Here is a 21,337-nt window from a genome sequence, read left to right as displayed (position 1 = left end):
TAAGTCATGCCATTCACAGATCATCCTGGAGCGGTAACTGCTTCAAGTCACTCAAAACATTAATGATGCCATTCATTCTATGTGTCTACTGTCTTGGTTTAGGTGTCTGTGAGGGTGCAGGAGAGTGAGGAGTACCAGATCTTGGAGGAGGCGACTGAGCAGATTGTGCTCGGGAAGCGTAGCTCTTGTGTCCCGGCACACGACAAGGTCGTTCACATAGTGAGGATCAAACCCCTGGTGATCGGAGAAGTCAACATTAGCGTAGCTGCCTTCGTCGACCATGAGTACTCGCAGCCCTGCGGCTCCGGAGATTCATCCATCAACAGAAGGTCAGCAAAATATTCCTTCTTTCCTCACTACTCATCAGTTCAAGTCATGATGAGGATTTTAATAATAATAATAATATATATATATATATATATATATATAATAATAATAATAATAATAATAATAATAATAATAATAATAATAATAATAATAATAATAATAATAATAATAATGATAATACACAAGTAAATAATCTTTATGTGATAATATCTATGATAAAATCAATTTGAGCAATGCGGCAGAGTGAAGAACTCCATTACCAGCCTGAGTGCATAGGGATTATCCTTTGCCCCTGCCAGAGTGCATGGCAGATTATCCATAGGTAATGGATAATCCGCATGCACTCTGGCTGGGGAGATGAGGCTGCAGAGTTGGGGAGCTTCATGCTCTCCTCTGCAGGCTGAGGTTCTGTTCTTTGGTCACTGGTGGGCGGTTTGTTCGTTGTTGTCTTCTACTTCTCTGGCCAAGAATGATTCAGGTGGTTCCCGGAGGGGTCCCGAGATGACTGATGCCTGGCAGGTCTTCGTGCTCCCGATTCTGCCGTGGGTGCTATGTTGGCAGACCCCACTCCCTGGGTATCCCGTTCTTTGTGTCAGGAAAGCTAAGCAGCTGTGGTCTGCCCTCAGGCCTCTGATATTCGTAAATATGCACTTTGGCTGCAGTTTTTTCTTTAAAAATGTCGAGGACTTTGGGGCTTAGAGGTTTACATGGTTTAACCGGGTCTTGTGGGCCCAACACAGTGGGCTCAGTATCCAAGAACAGCGCCAATTCAACGCCGAATCAACGTCATCAACGTTTAATTTACTTTGATAATGCTGATGCATCGTCGAACCAGCACCACTCTTGGATATTGTGCTCACTGGGGATTTGGTGAAAGTTCCTGGTCCCAGTCGGTCTTGTTTGACCTAAGACCTGCCGTTTCTCCTCATCCTCCCTGATTAGTTCCTTGTTTGCCTTCTGCTCTTTAGTTAGCTTCAAGAAGCCATGAAGCGGCTCCTCCACAAAACTATCATTGAATATAATAAAACGCCTCGTTCTGGTGGCTCCCAGACTCCATCCCTGCCAGGTTAGTCAGTTCCTTGTGCATCACTCCGAACTGACCTGCAACAGGCTCTTGGCAGGGCTTCGAGCCGATTGGTGCCGGCCATAAGTATTAACGGGCGTGACTAGTTTTGAGTGAACAAATTGTTTGGAATGAATAGTTTGGCAGGTTTGATGCTTCATTTCCCATGAACTCTGCAGTTGTCTGTCAAGCTTGACTGACTTTCTGGATGGATTCCTCAGTGAGGATGTTGACAAGTCACCTGCTTCTTGCACCTCACTCAAGAGGCCAGGTTCTGGCTTTGATCTCCATATAACATCTGATTTTTCTATCTACTCTGTGATTGTGAAAAAGTAAAGCAAAGTAAGGAAGAAAGGAGGGGATAAGGTTGGATAACATGGATAAAGTTGAGGGGGGAACTAAGGTAGAGAGAAGCGAGTGGGGATAAAAACGGGGGCGAACTGGAAGAGTGGAGGTAGGAGGAATGAAGTAGGAGGGGGAAGGAAGGAGGGATAAGAAGGAGTAGGGAGAGTAGACAAGACTGTTATTCTGTTATACTATCTATGATGTTATACTATACTGATATTCTAAGATGTTCTGATGTTTGCTGCCACCACCTGTCATTGAAACTAAATATAAATTCCACTTAAACAATGTGACAGGAGTACTGTTTAATTTATCACTTTCTAAATAAATTCCTAAGTAAACCCGACTGGTTAAGTGAGGCGAGGTGGCGCGCGAGCTCCTCTCATCAAGCCACACCTTCCCTCACTCACCTCACGGTGCCCTCACTCTCGTTCCTACCTTGTTCATCTCGTTATTTCTCTAGTCTTAACTCTTACTTGAGGGGACATTGGTTCAAAGAGAGGACTGAACAAAAGTCAAGCTTGTTATTCTACACATAGAAATTTATCGAATCAAATTATTTAAAATTATTTCAATTTACAGCAATTGATATTTAACATTTTAACATCCAATTATTTAACATAATATTGACCAAATTAAAAAGGGGGGGGGGGGTACCCACTCCATGCACGCCCACACCATACATGGCTAAATGGTTTAGACTCTACTAGCTTGTCACCACTAAGACACACTTCTGGTTTAAGACAATGCATAACTGAACTCTTACCTCACTAACAAGTTCACCCAGGGGTGGGTGATGGTGTTACGGCCCTCTCGGGACGCAACGGGGTTCTTGCTCTGATGTTGTTAGAGGAAGATATAGGTATCCGTTCCCAAGCCAGTAGTGGCTATCAAGGGATGAGATCCGTGACGCAAGTAACTTAAAAGGGAGTAGGGAAAGAAAGTCAAGAACTTAATATTATACTTAACACCATCACCGATTAAATATATAGAATAAAAGAGTACACAAGGGGGAGGGATATTAACACTTTACAAGGGGATCAACACTGTAGTCTTCTGCTGGAGACTATGGATCCTCGAAGCTAGGTGCTGAGTCCGCGGTGCTTTCTTCGTGGCCTCAAGACGTGTCCTCTGAGAACGCCGAGCCTACCCTGGCCACAGGTCAGCCACAACACACGTCCACTGGGGGCACCGTCGTGGAGGCCGTCAACCACACGTCCAGCAGGTCTGCTGGCAGGTACTGAGCCACCAAGGCTGGTACGGCCACTCCACGAACGATAAAAGGGGTACGCCCTAGACAGGAGTCTCGTGTGATATCACCAATCACCCTCCTGTCCTCAATACCCCAGTGGATTATCGTCTCCAACCGTCGGTCCCGGGTAAATCCTTCCACTGCCACTCCACTGGCAGGCTTAACACACCACAGTGTTCTTCCGGGGGGACGACGTCACAACAGCTGCAGCAAACTTCACAGTATGGAGACTGGCTGCCTCGGGTAGACTGACTCCACCTTCAACACAGTGGTCCCAGGTCGGCTCTGTAAGCAGACACGTCATCAATAACAGGGACACTAAAACACCACACTTACAGGCTCAGATACAAACGCCCGACATATCCACTCCATAGATGGCGCTGTCGTCGGAGCACCACCTCACCAAAGGTCAGGAGCGGCGGTGTTGAGCGCTGAACCAGACTGGAAACTGGTCCTCGAGGCCAGTACACGCTGTCCTCACTAGGTGTCGTCGTTCGTTTGGCGGGGGTTTCGGGAGCTGACCCACAGATGGCGTGTTTGTCACTGCTCCAGGCACGGACGCTGGATCCGGGTTCGTAACACCTCCCCACCAAAAGGAATTTGGTTTGGGGTTCTATAAAAAACACAAACCAAATTAGCAGGGCGACACAACTCCAAATGGACTTACTTATACTATGAACTGGAGTGATGAGGCTGTCTTGTCCACAGAACTTTTCTACTAGCCATTTCCGGCACAACGGGAACTTGCAGATAGAAGGCAATGATCTGCCTGACGTAATCTTCCACGTCTCCACTGCGATGTCAAGCAGGGGCATCATCTCACACCTCTCTAGTACGGATTGGTTTTGACACGATCTGGGGTGACTCGACACTTCCCTATGTCGTAGCACCGATGATGGCTGACCACAGACGGCATTTCTGGTGCCAGTCTGATGGTCCTTCAGGGAGACAGGAACCTGGAATACAGGGGTCTGATAATTCAGAGTGATAGCGACAATGGGCAAGTCAGTACTTACTATACACTCTTCTACTAGGCCCACACCTAGTTCCAACAGGGCTGCTTGCTCACCGAAGATTGCATTCGCTCTGCCCCCGTTAGGTCGACCAACGTTCCGTATAACGCTGTGTTGAGGCTCAGCAGTCACGCGGGGGGTGTCAACCTGTTGGAAACAGTCACTCACATTATCACATATCGTACCTCCTGTATCATCTATTACCTCCCAGGTCCCTTCTTCAACTGCAACACTTGCAGTACAAATCTCCAATCCCTGGGACCTCTTCGCGATGTTCATGGGAGCCATCATTCGTCGGGTCGTCCACCGGTCCTCACTGAGAGCACAAACGAGAACACATACGAGAATCAAACAAAGTATCGCTAAGAAACAAGAGGCCAATTGAGGGATAAGCTTCCCGAGCCAGTCATGTCCATAGCCGGCAACATCCACACGCCTGGCTTGGACCGAAGAGGGCACTAGACCTTTTGAACACACCGCACCTACCTCTGACGTCTGGGGAATCTCTGGCTGGTTCACTACACGCTGTAACTTGCCATACCGCAAGCACACATCCGCCTTCGCTCCAGACTCGTTGGTATCCGTGGGTGCCCGCACACAAGGCCTCTCTTCTTGCTCAGGTACCTCTGCCTTCTTAACTTCATGTTCCTCGTCGAGAGAATCAGGAGACACTGCTAGAATATCGTCGATCTGCGGGTGAGAGGACAAATTAAATATGTTCACATCCGGGTCTGTCTTTACCAGGACATTACCATTGCCTGTTACCTCAGACCGTGCTGTTCCGGTAGACTCGTCCGCAACCTTGGGAAGATTGATGCTCCAATCTGTCACCAAGTCGTTGGCTAGTACCACGTCAATCCCAGCCACAGGGAGGGTATCGACTACTGCCAACACACATGTGCCGCTGAAATAAGGCGTGTCGAGATGTACTGGCACTAAGGGGGCGATGTACTGCGTCCTAGGAAACCCAACCAGGATCACCTCTGGTCTCCCATCCACACTTACTCCCTCGGGTAACGAGCTCTTCACAATCAGGGACTGGGCTGCTCCACTATCTCTGAGCACTACAATTGATCTACCAGTATGATCACTCGTTACATACCCGGTTGAAGTGTGAGGGGCCAACAAACTTGGTCCTTCCTGCGTCGTCGTAGACTGGTTTCCTACTGGTGATGTAACACAGCTCATCAACATCACCTCCCTTCGTGCGCTGCCACCTCTTCTGCCTCGGCACCTAGCGGCTATGTGCCCCTTCTGCCCACAAGTCCAGCACACCATGTTCCTCCTCGGACTACGGTGTTTCGGACTACTAGGACTTGTTCTTCGAGGGCTACTTGGGGGAGTCTTCTTAGCACTTTGTGGGACGGGTCTTTCTTCTTCTTCGTGAGGTCTGTCAAACCGGCGCTGGTAATTCCTCGGGACGTACTTAGCAGACGGCCTATGAGTCAGGATGTACTCTTCAGCCATGGTGGCTGCTGCACTCAAGGTCTCTACCTGCTGTTCCTCCAAGTACGTCTTGAGGTCTCCAGATAAACAATCCTTGAAGTCCTCGAGCAGAATCAGCTGTTCGAGGTCTTCCCTGGTCTCCACCTTCCGAGAGGCACACCATTCTTAAAAAAGTCGCTCCTTGATCGTGGCGAATTCGGTAAAAGTGTGCTCTGAGGTCTTCTTCAGGTTTCTAAATTTCTGCCTGTACGCCTCAGGTACCAATTGGTACGCCATGAGCACAACCTTCTTCACCTTGTCATAATCGCTGGAGTCGTCAAGGGATAACGTAGAGTAGGCGATTTGGGCCTTCCCAGTCAAGACTGACTGTATCATGATGGCCCAATTCTCCCTTGGCCACTCCAAAGAGGCAGCGACTTTCTCGAAGGCTGCGAAGAACTTCGAAACTTCTCTCTCGTTGAATTTGGGGACCATTTTGATATTCCTTACCGGATCGAAACCGCTTACTCCAGTTTGTCTCTGTCCAGCGCCTAATCTTAATACTTCTAGTTCATGTTGTCTCTGTCTTTCTTTTTCTTCTCTCTCTCGCTGTTTCTCTTCTCTTTCTTCTCTCTCTCGTTTCTCTTCTCTTTCTAATTCTAAATGCCTCATCGCCAATTCTTTTTCTTTCATCTCCATTTCTTTATCTTGTCTCTCTCGTTCCAATTCTAACTTCTTCCATTCAATTTCTCGATTAATTTCCAAGGCACGCATCTTGACTGTTAGGAAGCTGATATTAAGCTCACCTGCATCACTGTCAACGTCACTGCCCTTATCTTCCTTTTCCGTGGAAGCTATTTCCTCACCTTCCCTTGTACTAGGAGTCTCGCCTTCCTGTTTCTCTTCTGCCTTCAGGTGCCGGTGAACCTTGGACAAGATCTCCACACGGGAATCACTGGCACGGATCTTGATCTCCAGGTAGGCGCTCACTAGTACAAGTTCCGGTTTGCTCAGATACTTTAATCTGGCAAGACAGTCCTCTCTGTTCAGAAAAGCCTGAACATCGTCCAGATCATCGATGGTAGCTTTTTCTGCCATTGTCACAGATGGAATACTCCACTAGCACTTAACACACTGCTTACACGTTAGCACTTAACACACCGAGCACTGTTCTACGCCAATATTGCACCAAACACTGCACTTGCCAATATTGCACGTAATCACTCCGGGCACCGCACTACCCAATATTGCACCGAGTCCAAGCGAACACATCGCTCTACAATATTGCACTGAATCACTGAGCATCGCACTAGTCAATATTGCACTTAATCGCTTAATCACAGCGAGCACCGGACTGCACAATATCGCACTTAGTCACTGAGCACTGCACAGGACGTATAACGTCACAATCGTCACACAGGGGGAATTATATACAGGGATTACGCCACTTCACCACCCCTGTCAAACATACTTAACAAGGGGACGGATCCCGCTGGGGATGCCAATTATGTTACGGCCCTCTCGGACGCAACGGGGTTCTTGCTCTGATGTTAGTTAGAGGAAGATATAGGTATCCGTCCCAAGCCAGTAGTGGCTATCAAGGATGAGATCCGTGACGCAAGTAACTTAAAAGGGAGTAGGGAAAGAAAGTTTAAGAAACTTAATATTATACTTAACACCATCACCGATTAAATATATGATATTAAAGAGTACACAAGGGGGAGGGATATTAACACTTTACAAGGGGATCAACACTGTAGTCTTCTGCTGGAGACTATGGATCCTCGAAGCTAGGTGCTGAGTCCGCGGTGCTTTCTTCGTGGCCTCAAGACGTGTCCTCTGAGAACGCCGAGCCTACCCTGGCCACAGGTCAGCCACAACACAGGTCCACTGAGGGCACCGTCGTGGAGGCCGTCAACCACACGTCCAGCAGGTCTGCTGGCAGGTACTGAGCCACCAAGGCTGGTACGGCCACTCCACGAACGATAAAAGGGGTACGCCCTAGACAGGAGTCTCGTGCGATATCACCAATCACCCTCCTGTCCTCAATACCCCAGTGGATTATCGTCTCCAACCGTCGGTCCCGGGTAAATCCTTCCACTGCCACTCCACTGGCAGGCTTAACACACCACAGTGTTCTTCCGGGGGGACGACGTCACAACAGCTGCAGCAAACTTCACAGTATGGAGACTGGCTGCCTCGGGTAGACTGACTCCACCTTCAACACAGTGGTCCCAGGTCGGCTCTGTAAGCAGACACGTCATCAATAACAGGGACACTAAAACACCACACTTACAGGCTCAGATACAAACGCCCGACATATCCACTCCATAGATGGCGCTGTCGTCGGAGCACCACCTCACCAGAGGTCAGGAGCGGCGGTGTTGAGCGCTGAACCAGACTGGAAACTGGTCCTCGAGGCCAGTACACGCTGTCCTCACTAGGTGTCGTCGTTCGTTTGGCGGGGGTTTCGGGAGCTGACCCACAGATGGCGTGTTTGTCACTGCTCCAGGCACGGACGCTGGATCCGGGTTCGTAACAGATGGCTAATCACCAGCCCGGATGGAGGAGCTGGTTGGATGTACTCACCTTTGCAAAGGTTCTACTCTCACTGCTCAACCACCTCGCTGGCCGAGCCAGGGGTGGGTACTCTCGCAAGCCAGAACATGGCTTCTTTGTTGAAAGTACTGCCGTCAGCAAAGCTGTGCAGGCTCACCTCACCAACTACCACCTCGCTCTCGACTAACACGCACACACGTATACACTCACACACAATTACAACTCACAATTATACGTGAAAGAGTGCAAAATACTTGCACTGTTACATAAGTGCAAAATACTTGCACTGTTACATAAGAGCAAAATACTTGCACTGTTACATAAGTGCAAAATACTTGCACTGTTACATAAGTGCAAAATACTTGCACTGTTACATCCAGCAGGCCAAAGACCACTTGGGCTCCACCAGAAAAGAGACATTTCATTACATTTAGCACTTTTTTCTAGATTTTTATCCCTTTTTGTAAAAAAAAACTCGTAAAAAAAAAATAGAAAATTTTAAGAATAGTGAATAAGGGTAAACCAGAACCTAGAGATTAGCACACTCCAAGAGATACACTTAATTCATCCAATACAATCATAATAACTTTGTAACAGTTCTTCATAAACTAGCTAAACAGTATGCTAGTATAAATAGAACGAGGTGGTTTAAGTACTTTCCTATAATCGTTTTCAGAGACTCACTGATAAAACCCATCACAGTGGAGGCCGAGGGGTTCCTGAGAGAGAAGACCTGGAGCAAGTACATCTGCTCTAAAGGTAAGGATTTACCATCATTGTTGTGTAGCCGTGTACCACCCTCAGTGATCAGTGTGACTGTCACCCTCAGTGATCAGTGTGACTGTCACCCTCAGTGATCAGTGTGACTGTCACCCTCAGTGATCAGTGTGACTGTCACCCTCAGTGATCAGTGTGACTGTCACCCTCAGTGATCAGTGTGACTGTCACCCTCAGTGATCAGTGTGACTGTCACCCTCAGTGGTCAGTGTGACTGTCACCCTCAGTGATCAGTGTGACTGTCACCCTCAGTGATCAGTGTGACTGTCACCCTCAGTGATCAGTGTGACTGTCACCCTCAGTGATCAGTGTGACTGTCACCCTCAGTGATCAGTGTGACTGTCACCCTCAGTGATCAGTGTGACTGTCACCCTCAGTGATCAGTGTGACTGTCACCCTCAGTGATCAGTGTGACCGTCACCCTCAGTGATCAGTGTGACTGTCACCCTCAGTGATCAGTGTGAGTGTCACCCTCAGTGATCAGTGTGACCGTCACCCTCAGTGATCAGTGTGACCGTCACCCTCAGTGATCAGTGTGACCGTCACCCTCAGTGATCAGTGTGACCGTCACCCTCAGTGATCAGTGTGACCGTCACCCTCAGTGATCAGTGTGACCGTCACCCTCAGTGATCAGTGTGACCGTCACCCTCAGTGATCAGTGTGACCGTCACCCTCAGTGATCAGTGTGACCGTCACCCTCAGTGATCAGTGTGACCGTCACCCTCAGTGATCAGTGTGACCGTCACCCTCAGTGATCAGTGTGACCGTCACCCTCAGTGATCAGTGTGACCGCCACCCTCAGTGATCAGTGTGACTGTCACCCTCAGTGATCAGTGTGACTGTCACCCTCAGTGATCAGTGTGACTGTCACCCTCAGTGGTCAGGTGACTGTCACCCTCAGTGATCAGTGTGACTGTCACCCTCAGTGATCAGTGTGACTGTCACCCTCAGTGATCAGTGTGACTGTCACCCTCAGTGATCAGTGTGACTGTCACCCTCAGTGATCAGTGTGACTGTCACCCTCAGTGATCAGTGTGACTGTCACCCTCAGTGATCAGTGTGACTGTCACCCTCAGTGATCAGTGTGACTGTCACCCTCAGTGATCAGTGTGACTGTCACCCTCAGTGATCAGTGTGACTGTCACCCTCAGTGATCAGTGTGACTGTCACCCTCAGGGATCAGTGTGACTGTCAACACTCGGCTCGTTACTTAAGCTCTAGGCCCAACTCTACATTGGTGCTTCACGCGTCTCTAACGACCAGATCATTTTGCATGATCATATGCCATCAGTCCCATCTCTCTCTTACACTAGACTCCTTGAGATGTTTGGTGATATTGACCTTGTCATTATACTGATAACCGATAATTAATAATAATAAACAGATAAATCACACTAATGTGATATATATCAGAGACTATCACCTGGAGCTGTTTAGTGAGTGGTGACCAAGGCGCTGCCAGCCGCTTACTCCACCGCGGTACAGTGGTAAGGTCAGGCGTCGGCAGCTCACAGGCAAGGAAAAGGTGGTAGAAGAAGAATGCTTGAACAATGGGTAGAAGAAGGATGCATGAATAGGGTACTGGAGAGAGGGGAAGATTGGAAAAGGTGTACAGGAGAGAAGGTATATCTGTAAAAGAGAATGTCTGCTTGTTAGTCTATCTTCGGTTGGAGGCGATGGTTGTAATTAGCCTCATTCAACTTTCCATGGTGAATTGTTATTGTATTGGTAATTGTCAAAGGTGGATGCATTCGGCTCCTCATGCCCCTCTTTAAGTTGGATTTGCTCCTGTTGCTACAAACACCGACTCTAAGGACAATCAAACCAATATTATTAATTTCATAGTTTGCTCACAGCAGATTTCTCGGCTGTTACTGGATGGAGGGAGGTAGGATGGGAATGAGAGAGAATTAGGGAGTTGGAGTGAGGAGGAGGGGTTGAGGGGGGGGGGGAGAGACCGGACATCGCTGGGTACCCCATCTAGAGTTATATATTGCAGTCCTCACACTGCTCTACCAAAATTTTGTTCCAGTGCTAGTCATTATTTTTGTATTAGAAATGACCTACACAAGACTTGTTTTAGGAAATACTCATTGTATATTGTTTAGATATTTGGTGAAGTATATTTGTTGTTGTTGCAGACTTTGAGACTTGGCGAGGAACTCGCTGGAGGCGTGGGAGCTGGAGACCCCACAGGTCATGGTGGAGGGGTCAGAGCGAGGCTGGGTCACGGCCGTCGGTGACCTCATCGCTCTCACACTCGAGGTACTCACTCACTCATGTTCTCTGTGATAGTTATGTGTAAACCTTAAACCATAGGGACTATCTTGTTGAGAGATCAGTGTAACAAGGTGAGCAATATCCCCCCATATGTTGGTTACATACTAACATGCATCAGAGTAAACATTAGTGCAGCTCAATACCATTGTCAGGTAAGATATTCTGGGCTCTCATATCACCTGTTTGGGCTTCATGATCTCTTTATATACACTAATTGATGAAAATAAAAAATTATATGCCTTATCGACTTTCATGCTGGATACTATAGAACAATTAATGCTCCATTCTCTATTTTTAGAAAATTTTGTAGTGTCCCTTTCTTTTGAAGTTAAGTAAATTAATGAAAACAATTATTTTTCAAATATTTAGAACAATAATTCAATCTCCGTTTTAATATCATCTTATATAGTTCTTATAGTAGTCATTTTAAATATAATTTTCCTTCTGATTTGACATCACAAGAAATTATTACACTGTAATTTCTTGTGAAATGAAAGAGACTTGCTGATGACACTAATAATAAAGTGTTGCATGCACTTTACATACACCGTGTTTGCATGCATACAACGGTGGATGCTTGGTGCATGTGCAAACGGCTTCTTAACACATTATAACCCAGAATATTTCCATAATTCCTTGAAGAATTTGGGGAGCCTGATCGGATGCCGTACGGGTGTGGGGAGCAGAACATGATCAACTTCGTGCCCAACATCTTCATCATGCAGTACCTGAAGGCCTCCAACCAGACCACCCCGGAGACCACAAGGAGGCTTCCCTCACCTACATGAAGACCGGTAACCTCATTATTATCTCTATCTATGTAAGGACAGTTAAGCCAATATTTCTGGCTATGGTCGGTCTGAGGTCTGACAACGTGGGTGATGACTGGTCAGTACCTGCTGTCCCTCAAGCTAAGTAATGTTGTTGTTTTAGATTCAGCTACTCGGAACAAAAGTTCCAAGCAGCACGGGCTATGGTGATCCCGTATTAGTCATCAAAACTACGGCCCACAATGGTTCCTGGACGTGGCCCATGTTTAAAACCTGAGTTAATACTAAACGCGTTAGTTTACTGTGAACAAGTTGTGGGCCGGAGTTTACATGTGCTTCAGAACAACTCTGGCTGTCTCGTCAGCAAACTCTAACAATGTGGTATACGTCTCTTATTAATATCGTCGTCAGGCCAGAGATAGTCCGTACTTGGGCTTATTCCAGGTCCCCCGTAGTCAACTATAGCTAACCCTGGTGGCTCTACTACACTTTAGAAACTCTCGAGTACCCTTATTTACTGCTAGGTGAGTACCTATTTACTGCTAGGTGAGTACCTATTTACTGCTAGGTGAGTACCTATTTACTGCTAGGTGAGTACCTATTTTCCCTAGGTGAGTATCTATTTAATGCTAGGTGAGTGGATTTAGGTGGATTTACACCTATTTACTGCTACTTGATTACCTATTTTAACCGCTAGGTAAACATCGTGCGCAGGGAAAAAATGTCCAACCGTTTCTGTCCGACCTAGAGAATAAATCCCGAGGTTATTAACCAAATACGTAGACCACTGTGCTAACAATAAGCATTTGAAACTACACGAACCAAACTAAGGAAGGGAATTATCAGGAGATAGCGCCAAGTCATCACGACTATATAGCACTTGGAAGGGGTCAGGATAAGGATTTGGAATGGGACGGGGGAAGTAATGGTGCCCAACCAATTGGACAGTTGGGGATTGAACGCCGACCTGCATGAAGCGAGAACGTCACTCTACCGTCCAGCCCCCAAGTGGTTGGGTACCAAACTAAGGAGGTATATGCTAATTTTCACAAAAATTATAATTGATAAAATACCTTTAAAACGCCGAAATTTGTACTCTACTGTCGATGGCATCCAGAGTGTGGAACACCGCGGGGACCAGATGCCGGGTTACCACTTGATTGGTATCTGGCTGGCTCACCGTTACAGCTGGCTCATTGTTACAGCTGGCTCAGTTAGAGCTAGCTCAACGTTACAGCTGGCTCGCCGTTACAGATGGCTCAGTTAGAGCTGGCTCAACGTTACGTTACAGTTGGCTCACCGTTACAGCTGGCTCAGTTACAGCTGGCTCACCGTTGCAGCTAGCACAAAGGTACAGCTTGCCTCACCGTTACAGCTGGTAGGCAGTTACAGCTGTAACGGTCGGCAGCTGGCTCATCGTTACTGGAAATTATAACAGAGTGTGGAAGTAGGCTACAGGGCAGACACAGCTTCAGAAGAGGAATTTCAAGATTTACATATCGTGAAAAATATGGTGAAAGTCCAAGCTCTTATAATGGTAGATTTTAATCACTACACAATGGATTTTGGGTGAATCCAAAATCACAAGCCGAAGAGGAACAATTTCTCTTGGCCTGGTACAAGACTCATATTTTTATTCAGCACGTGGTACAGCCCCACACGAGGCAGCAACACTCTGGACCTTGTGCTAACACCAGAGGAGGTCGTGGTCGATCAACTCAGCAAGAGAAGCACGCCCGTTATATTCTAAGATAGAACACAATTATAGAAACCCATATAAAGGTCTGGAACGATAACGTTCTAGACTGCTTTCGAGGAGTTCCTGTATGATGCCGTTCCTGTATCACAGAATGATACAGAAACTGCAAAATATCTCTTGGCAGTCAGAGACGTGAAGCTTCGTGGGGAAATTTAAAAAATTTAACACTGAGCTTGGATCTGAGTGAGTACAAGAAGGAAAAGTAAAAGGAGGAGGAGGTGGATGACGGGTTGTCACCAGTGCTATAACAGCAAGGCAAAAACCTCTGAAAGAATTAAGAGTCCACCAGGAGGCACACGGGTTCACACATATAGAAGGGCTTTTATTTCTCTGCTCAGGGCACAAGAACAGGTAAAAGGAACTATGAAAGAAAACTTGCTCAAAATATAATGAAAGGTCCAAAGTATATTTATGCCCACCAGAGAAGTAGAATAAAGACAAAAGACTCGATAGGACCCTTCGCAGATAAGTCCAACCAAATTTCAATTAATGATAAAAAGGCAGCCAACGCTATGAATACTTTACATCAGTGTTCACACTAGAAAGATTAGACAATTTAAAAAATACAAACAGATGTTTTAAGCAGAGGAAGAAAATGAATTAAGCAATATTCCCATAACGTGCAAAACAATCAGGAAGACCGTCGAAATACCCGTCGAAGTCCTGGGTAAATACTGGTATGGAAACATGTTTGTTGATTTGTGTTACAAATTTCGGGATACCGTAACAGACGTGTAGATCACTTAATTGTTTCTAGTGCAGGTGAGACATGTATATGGCTATTGGCTTTCTGTTTTTTCTTTAATTTTTATGCTTTTGTTATAAGAGCGTGTTGTAGTAACTAGTTAATGTATTAGTTGGCAATAATTACATTAGTGGCTGCCTGCAGGGTACCAACGGGAGCTCCTCTACCGTAGAGGTGACGGCTCCTTCAGCGCCTTCGGCAACGCTGACGACTCCGGCTCCACCTGGTTATCGGCCTTCGTCCTCAAGTCCTTCAGCCAAGCCCAACAGTTTATTATGGTGAGTGGACCTCCTCTTGCTGTGTTTTACATTACTCTACACTCAAGCATTCATTCTAAGCCAATTGTTTCACGCCAAGCTAACTTGAACTTCCTAGCGTAAATGGCGGTCAACAGACGGAGCCCAGCAGATGGAGCCCAACAGACAAAGCCCAACAGACGGAGCCCAACAGACGGAGCCCAACAAACGGAGCCCAACAGAGGGAGCCCAACAGACAGATCCCAACAGGCGGATCCCAACAGACGGAGCACAACAGACGGAGCACAATAGACGGAGCACAACAGACGAATCACAACAGATGGAGCCCAACAGACGGATCCCAATAGACGGATCCCAACAGACGGATCCCAACAGACGGATCCCAACAGACGGATCCCAACAGACGAATCCCAACAGACGGAGCCCAACAGACGGATCCCAACAGACGGATCCCAACAGACGCATCCCAATAGACGCATCCCAACAGACGGAGCCCAACAGACGGAGTCCAACCGACGGATCCCAACCGACGGATCCCAACAGTCGGAGTCCAGCAGACTGATCCCAACAGACGAAGCACAACTGACGGATCCCAACAGACGGAGCCCAACAGACGGAGTCCAACAGACGGATCCCAACAGATGCATCCCAACAGACGGATCCCAACAGACGGAGTCCAACAGACGGATCCAACAGACACATCCCAACAGAAGTAGTAGGGATGGCAGTCCACAGGTCATTTTTTTAGGGGGGGGGGGAATTACCTGTGCGGGCCAGGGTTTTCAGGTAAATTTAGAAAATTACCTGTGCGGGCCAGGGTTTTCAGGTCCAAAATCACCTGTGCGGGCCAGGGTTTTCAGGTCCAAAATCACCTGTGCGGGCCAGGGTTTTTCAGGCGAATTTGGAGAGTCACAAGATTTGGAAGTAAGGAGTTCTTATCAGAAAAATAATTTCCGAGATCTTAGAAGTTTGTTAAAGTTCTTATAATGAAAATAAGTATGAAAATCTTAAAGAAAATTTTTAGAAAATATCGTGTTTGTGTCACAGCATTTCCAGGTGAACTCTACGGACATATTTTGCCTGTTTTCAACTTCTGAAAAAGTTACCTGTGTGAGCCATGGTTTTCAGGTCCAAAGGGAAAAAATCCCCTGTGAGGGCCCAAGGTTTTCAGGTAAATTTAGAATATGTTTATGACCAAATTTTGTAAAAAAGACCATTTTCAGAGAATATTGTCTTAGATGATTTGTTAAGGAAAACAGACAACTTAGCCATAACATTTAGTTTTATATCCATTTACGGTTATTTCACCTGTAAAGACCAAAATTGAACAGAGTCCTGTAATCTGCGAAAATTTGACAGAGTCCATTTTATACCCAATTTTCGTCAGAATCCACTTTGCTAGCAAAATTAGTCAGAGACAGTTTTAAGCTCAAATTTCATCAGAGTCCAATTATCAACAGAAATTCGCCAGAGTCTACTTTGAGAGCAAAATTAGTCAGAGACAGTTTTTAGCTCATATTTCATCAGAGACCATTTTATACCTAAAAATGAGCAGAGTCCACTTTGTGAGCAAAATTAGTCAGAGACAGTTTTAAGCTCATATTTCATCAGAGTCCAATTATCAAGAGAAATTCGTCAGAGTCTACTTTGAGAGCAAAATTAGTCAGAGACAGTTTTAAGCTCAAATTTCATCAGTGTCCTGTAATCTGTGAAAATTCATCAGAGTCCAGTTCTTGATCGAAATTCATCAGAGTCCAGTTTTCTAGCAAAATTCGTCAGAGTCCAGTTTATACCGAAAATTCGCCTGAGTTCACTTTGTGCCAAATAATCAGAGTCCAGTTCATGATCGAAATTAATCAGTCCAATTAAAGACCCAAATTTGACAGAGACCACATTTTCGCTACTAGCAGTCCAATCCCCCTGAAATTTTAAACAGTCATATTTCAGACGTAGTAAATAAGATCAAGTCAGTTACTGAGCTCCAGCTCTTGTCCCCCTGTATTTGCATATTTTCTCTACATTCAGCTGTGTTCTTCACATTTTTCCATGTTTTCTGTGTTCATTCCATGTTCTACAAATGTTCACAGCATGCTCAGTTCAAAGTTTTTCTGCCGTTTTCCCCGTATATTCACTATGTTCTTTGTCATGTTTTTCATGTACATCATATGTTCTCTGTATAACTTTTATACTCAATATTCATGCTCTCAATGTTCTTAGCTTGTTCTTCACATGTTCAGTGTTCATTCTTTGTATTCCCTATGTTCCTTATCATGTCTTCATATTCTCTATAAGTTCTTATTCCCTGCATGATCACTCTATTCATCAACTTTTTCTTACATGTTGTCTGTGTTCACCGTATGTTCACTATGTTCTTTGTCATATTTTTCATGTACATCATATGTTCTCTGTATAACTTTTATACTCAATATTCATGTTCTCAATGTTCATAGCTTGTTCTTCACATGTTCAGTGATCATTCTTTGTATTCCCTATGTTCCTTATCATGTCTTCATATTCTCTATAAGTTCATATTCCCTGCATGTTCACTCTATTCATCAACTTTTTCTTACATGTTTTCTGTGTTCACCGTATGTTCACAGTGTTCATTCCCCTACTTAACCTCAATTTTTTATGTTCTTTGTTTCTTTAAACCAATTTGTTTCTTCCATTCACTAACTAGTTCTTTGTCAAATAATATTATACTGCAATACAGTTCCCTCAACAATTTTAGTTACCCAGTTTTTATTTGCAAACTATGTCAAAGTATTTCTCGTAGTAAACTTAATAGTTCCACCAACCCCGTTCTTAAACAAATCTACACTTTATTCAGTTCCAAATTTACAAAGACAAACCTTTCTTGTAACTTCTTAACTAAAAATCTTTCACCAATCAACTAAAACATAGTCACTTTCCTCTTTTCTCAACTAAACTTATTATCCATTCAACCAAAAAATAGTCAAAGGAATCTTTCCAACACTGTTCATAACTTCACTTATTCCCTAGTCATCAGAAAATAACCGTGTTCTTCATGTTTCATTGTCATGTCATAACTAAAATTATCCAACAATCAACAGAAAAAGTCATATTCATCATCATTGTTCCTAACTAAAATTATGTTTTGTCAAGTAAGAAAAAATACTCAAAGATATCTTTCATCGCTGTTCTTAACTGACATTATACTTCGGGGAGCACAAAATAGTCTCCCTCGTCATGTTTTGTCTTTTTCCTTAACTAAAAGTATTCATCAGTCAACTAAAAAATAGTTACTTCATCATGTTTCCTTGTCATTTCGTAACTAAAATTATATGTCGCTAAGTAAGAAAAATAGTCAAATGTAACTTTTTCAGCATTTTCGTAAAAATTATGTCGTTAAGTAAGAAAAATAGTCAAAGGTGCTCTCCGTAACACCAAAGTTACTCTTCGAGACATCAAAGTTACTCTTCAATACATCAAGGACTTACTCAAAGACACCAAAGTTGCACTCAAAAACATCCTTTGAGACATCAAAGACATCAAAGACACCTCTCAAGGCATCAAAGACACTCTCAAACACACCAAAGGCACTCTTCGAGATATCAAAGTTATTCTTCGAAACATAAAAGTTGCTCTGTAAGATATCTTCGTTCATCAAACTTATTCTCAGAGATATCTAAAGTTATTCTCAGAACAATCAAAAGTTATTCTAAGACAACAAAAGTTATTCTCAGAGCTACCCAAAGCTATTCTCAGAGTCATCAAAGCTATTCTCAGAGTCATCAAAGCTATTCTCAGAGTCATCAAAGTTGTTCCAAAAGACGTTAAAAATTAATCTCAGTCATCAAACTTGTTCTCAAAGTCATCAAAGTTAATCTTAGAGTTATCAAAGGGAATCTCTAACTCACTTTTGTTCATCAAAGTTGATCTCAGAGTTAACAAAGGTAATCTCTAACTCACTCTCGTTCATCAAAGTTGTTTCAAAGACATCAAAGTTAATCTCAGAGTTATCCAAAGATATTCTCATGTCCACAAAAGTTATTCCAAGAGACGTCAAAGTTAATCTCAGACATCTTCGTTCATAAAAGTTATTCTCAGAGACATCTAAATTTATTCTCTAAGACATCAAAGTTATTCTAAGAGCTATCAAAAGTTATTCTCAGTCATGATATGTTATTCTCTAAGTAACCTTCCGTTCATCAAAGACATTCTCTAAGCCCTCAATGTTATTCTCTAAGATAACAAAGTCATTCCCAGAGTCATCAAAAAGTTATTCTCAGAGTCTCCTTCGTTATTCAAAGAAGCCTTCTGAGACATCCTCGTTCAACAAAACTTTCCTCAGAGCCATAAAAAAAGTTAAATACGGTCATCAAAGTTATTCTCTAAGTATCTTTTCGTTCATCAGAGAAGCTTTCTAAGACATCTTTGTTCATCAAAGTTGTTCTCTAAGACATCAATGTTGCTTCTCTAAGGCATCAAAGGTGTTCTCTAAATCATAAAAGTTAATCTCTAAGTCTCCTTCGTTCATTAGAGAAACTTTCCAATCCATATTCGTTGACCAAAGTTATTCTCAGAGTCATCAAAGTGATCTCTAATTCACCTTCGTTCTCCAAAAGTTGTTCTCTAAGACACCTTCGTTCATCAAAGAAACTCTCCTTCTTCCATCATGTTATTCTTTATGACATCTTCAGTCATAAAATTTCTCTCCAAAATGTAACTAGTTCAGCTTTTCATACCCAACCTGCACTTCTGTTAAAATATATTTCCTTAGTCGCTTTACCCTAAAACTGTTTTCTGAACTACACTGTTCAAACCTACGTAACCTATCCTCTCCACCCAATGTTACTTAGTTAACGTAACGTTCCTAAACCTAACTTTACCTATTCTAACTTAACTTACCTTACCTTTACCTATCTTACCTAACTTAACCTGCATAACATAACTTTACCTCTCCTAACATAACTTACCTTACCTTACCTATCTTACCTAACTTTACCTATCCTAACATAACTTAACCTGCATAACATAACTCTACCTATCCTAACATAACTTACCTTACCTTACCTATCTTACCTATCCTAACATAACTTACCTTACCTATCATACCTAACTAACCTAACCTAACTTACCTACATTTACCTAACTTATCCTGCTTAACCTAACTTACATAACTTAACCTAACCTAACCTGCATAACCTAACTTTACCTGTCCTAACTTAACTTACATTACCTTACCTAACTTACCTGCTAAACCTAACTTTACCTATCTTAACATGACTTACCTTACATTACCTATCTTACTTAACTTAACCTGCTCAACCCTTCGTTCTCCAAAAAGTTGTTCTCTAAGACACCTTCGTTTATCAAAGAAACTCTCCTTCTTCCATCATGTTATTCTTTAAGACATCTTCAGTCATAAATTTTCTCTCCAAAATGTAACTAGTTCAGCTTTTCATACCAAACCTGCACTTCTGTTAAAATATATTTTCTTAGTCGCTTTACCCTAAAACTGTTTTCTGAACTACACTGTTCAAACCTACGTAACCTATCCTCTCCACCCAATGTTACTTAGTTAACGTAACGTTCCTAAACCTAACTTTACCTATCCTAACTTAACTTACCTTACCTTTACCTATCTTACCTAACTTAAACTGCATAACCTAACTTTACCTCTCCTAACATAACTTACCTTACCTTACCAATCTTACCTAACTTTACCTATCTTACCTAACTTAACCTGCATAACCTAACTCTACATATCCTAACATAACTTACCTTACCTTACCTATCTTACCTAACTTTACCTATCCTAACATAACTTACCATACCTTACCTATCATACCTAACTTACCTAACCTTACCTAACTTATCTTGCTTAACCTAACTTACCTACATTTACCTAACTTATCCTGCTTAACCTAACTTACATAACTTAACCTAACCTAACCTGCATAACCTAACTTTACCTGTCCTAACTTAACTTACATTACCTTACCTAACTTACCTAACTTACCTGCTAAACCTAACTTTACCTATCCTAACATGACTTACCTTACATTACCTATCTTACTTAACTTAACCTGCTCAACCTAACTTTACCTATCCTACCTTACCTTACCAATCTTACCTATCTTTACCTATCTTACCTAACTTACATAACCTAACCTAACTTATCCTGCTTAACCTAACTTACCTAACTTAACCTGTATAACCTAACCTGCTTAACCTAACTTACCTTACCTTACCTATCTTACATATCTTACCTTACCTTACCTATCTTACCTAACTTACCTAACTTAACCTGCATAACCTAACTTTACCTATCCTAACATGACTTACCTTACATTACCTATCTTACCTAACTTAACCTGCATAACCTAACTTTACCTATCTTACCTTACCTTACCTATCTTACCTAACTTACCTAACCTAACCTAACTTTACCTATCTTACCTTACCTTACCTATCTTACCTAACTTACCAAACCTAACCTAACTTATCCTGCTTAACCTAACTTAACTTACCTTACCTATCTTATCTAACTTACCTAACTTAACCTGCCTAACCTAACTTACCCTACCTTACCTAACTTAACCAGCTTAACCTAACTTACCTTACCTTACCTAACTTATCCTGCTTAACCTACCTTACCTAACTTAACCTGCTCTACCTAACTTACGTAACTTATCTTACCTATCCTAACCTAACCTAACTTGCTTTACCTAACTTAATCTTACATTCCCAAACTGATGTATCCTAACTTATCTAGTCCAACCAGACATGATCTAACTT

General features: G+C 43.6%; 1 protein-coding gene across 1 annotated transcript in view; it reads left to right on the top strand.

The window, feature by feature from the left end:
• LOC138357698 (alpha-2-macroglobulin-like) overlaps nt 1–21,337 on the top strand; it is a gene marked incomplete at its 5' end in the record, with an annotated part of 75,161 nt that overhangs the window by 16,596 nt on the left and 37,228 nt on the right. Inside the window, 7 exon segments of the mRNA XM_069314686.1 lie at nt 103–329; nt 8,661–8,743; nt 10,911–11,026; nt 11,684–11,696; nt 11,699–11,814; nt 11,817–11,835; nt 14,460–14,593. Of these exon segments, the coding sequence (XP_069170787.1) occupies nt 103–329; nt 8,661–8,743; nt 10,911–11,026; nt 11,684–11,696; nt 11,699–11,814; nt 11,817–11,835; nt 14,460–14,593 (708 nt within the window).

This window comes from Procambarus clarkii, chromosome 79 (assembly GCF_040958095.1).
Source record: "Procambarus clarkii isolate CNS0578487 chromosome 79, FALCON_Pclarkii_2.0, whole genome shotgun sequence".
NCBI lineage: Eukaryota > Metazoa > Arthropoda > Malacostraca > Decapoda > Cambaridae > Procambarus > Procambarus clarkii.
Note: the sequence above shows the minus strand (reverse complement) of the source record. Positions and strands in the feature narration are given on the sequence as shown.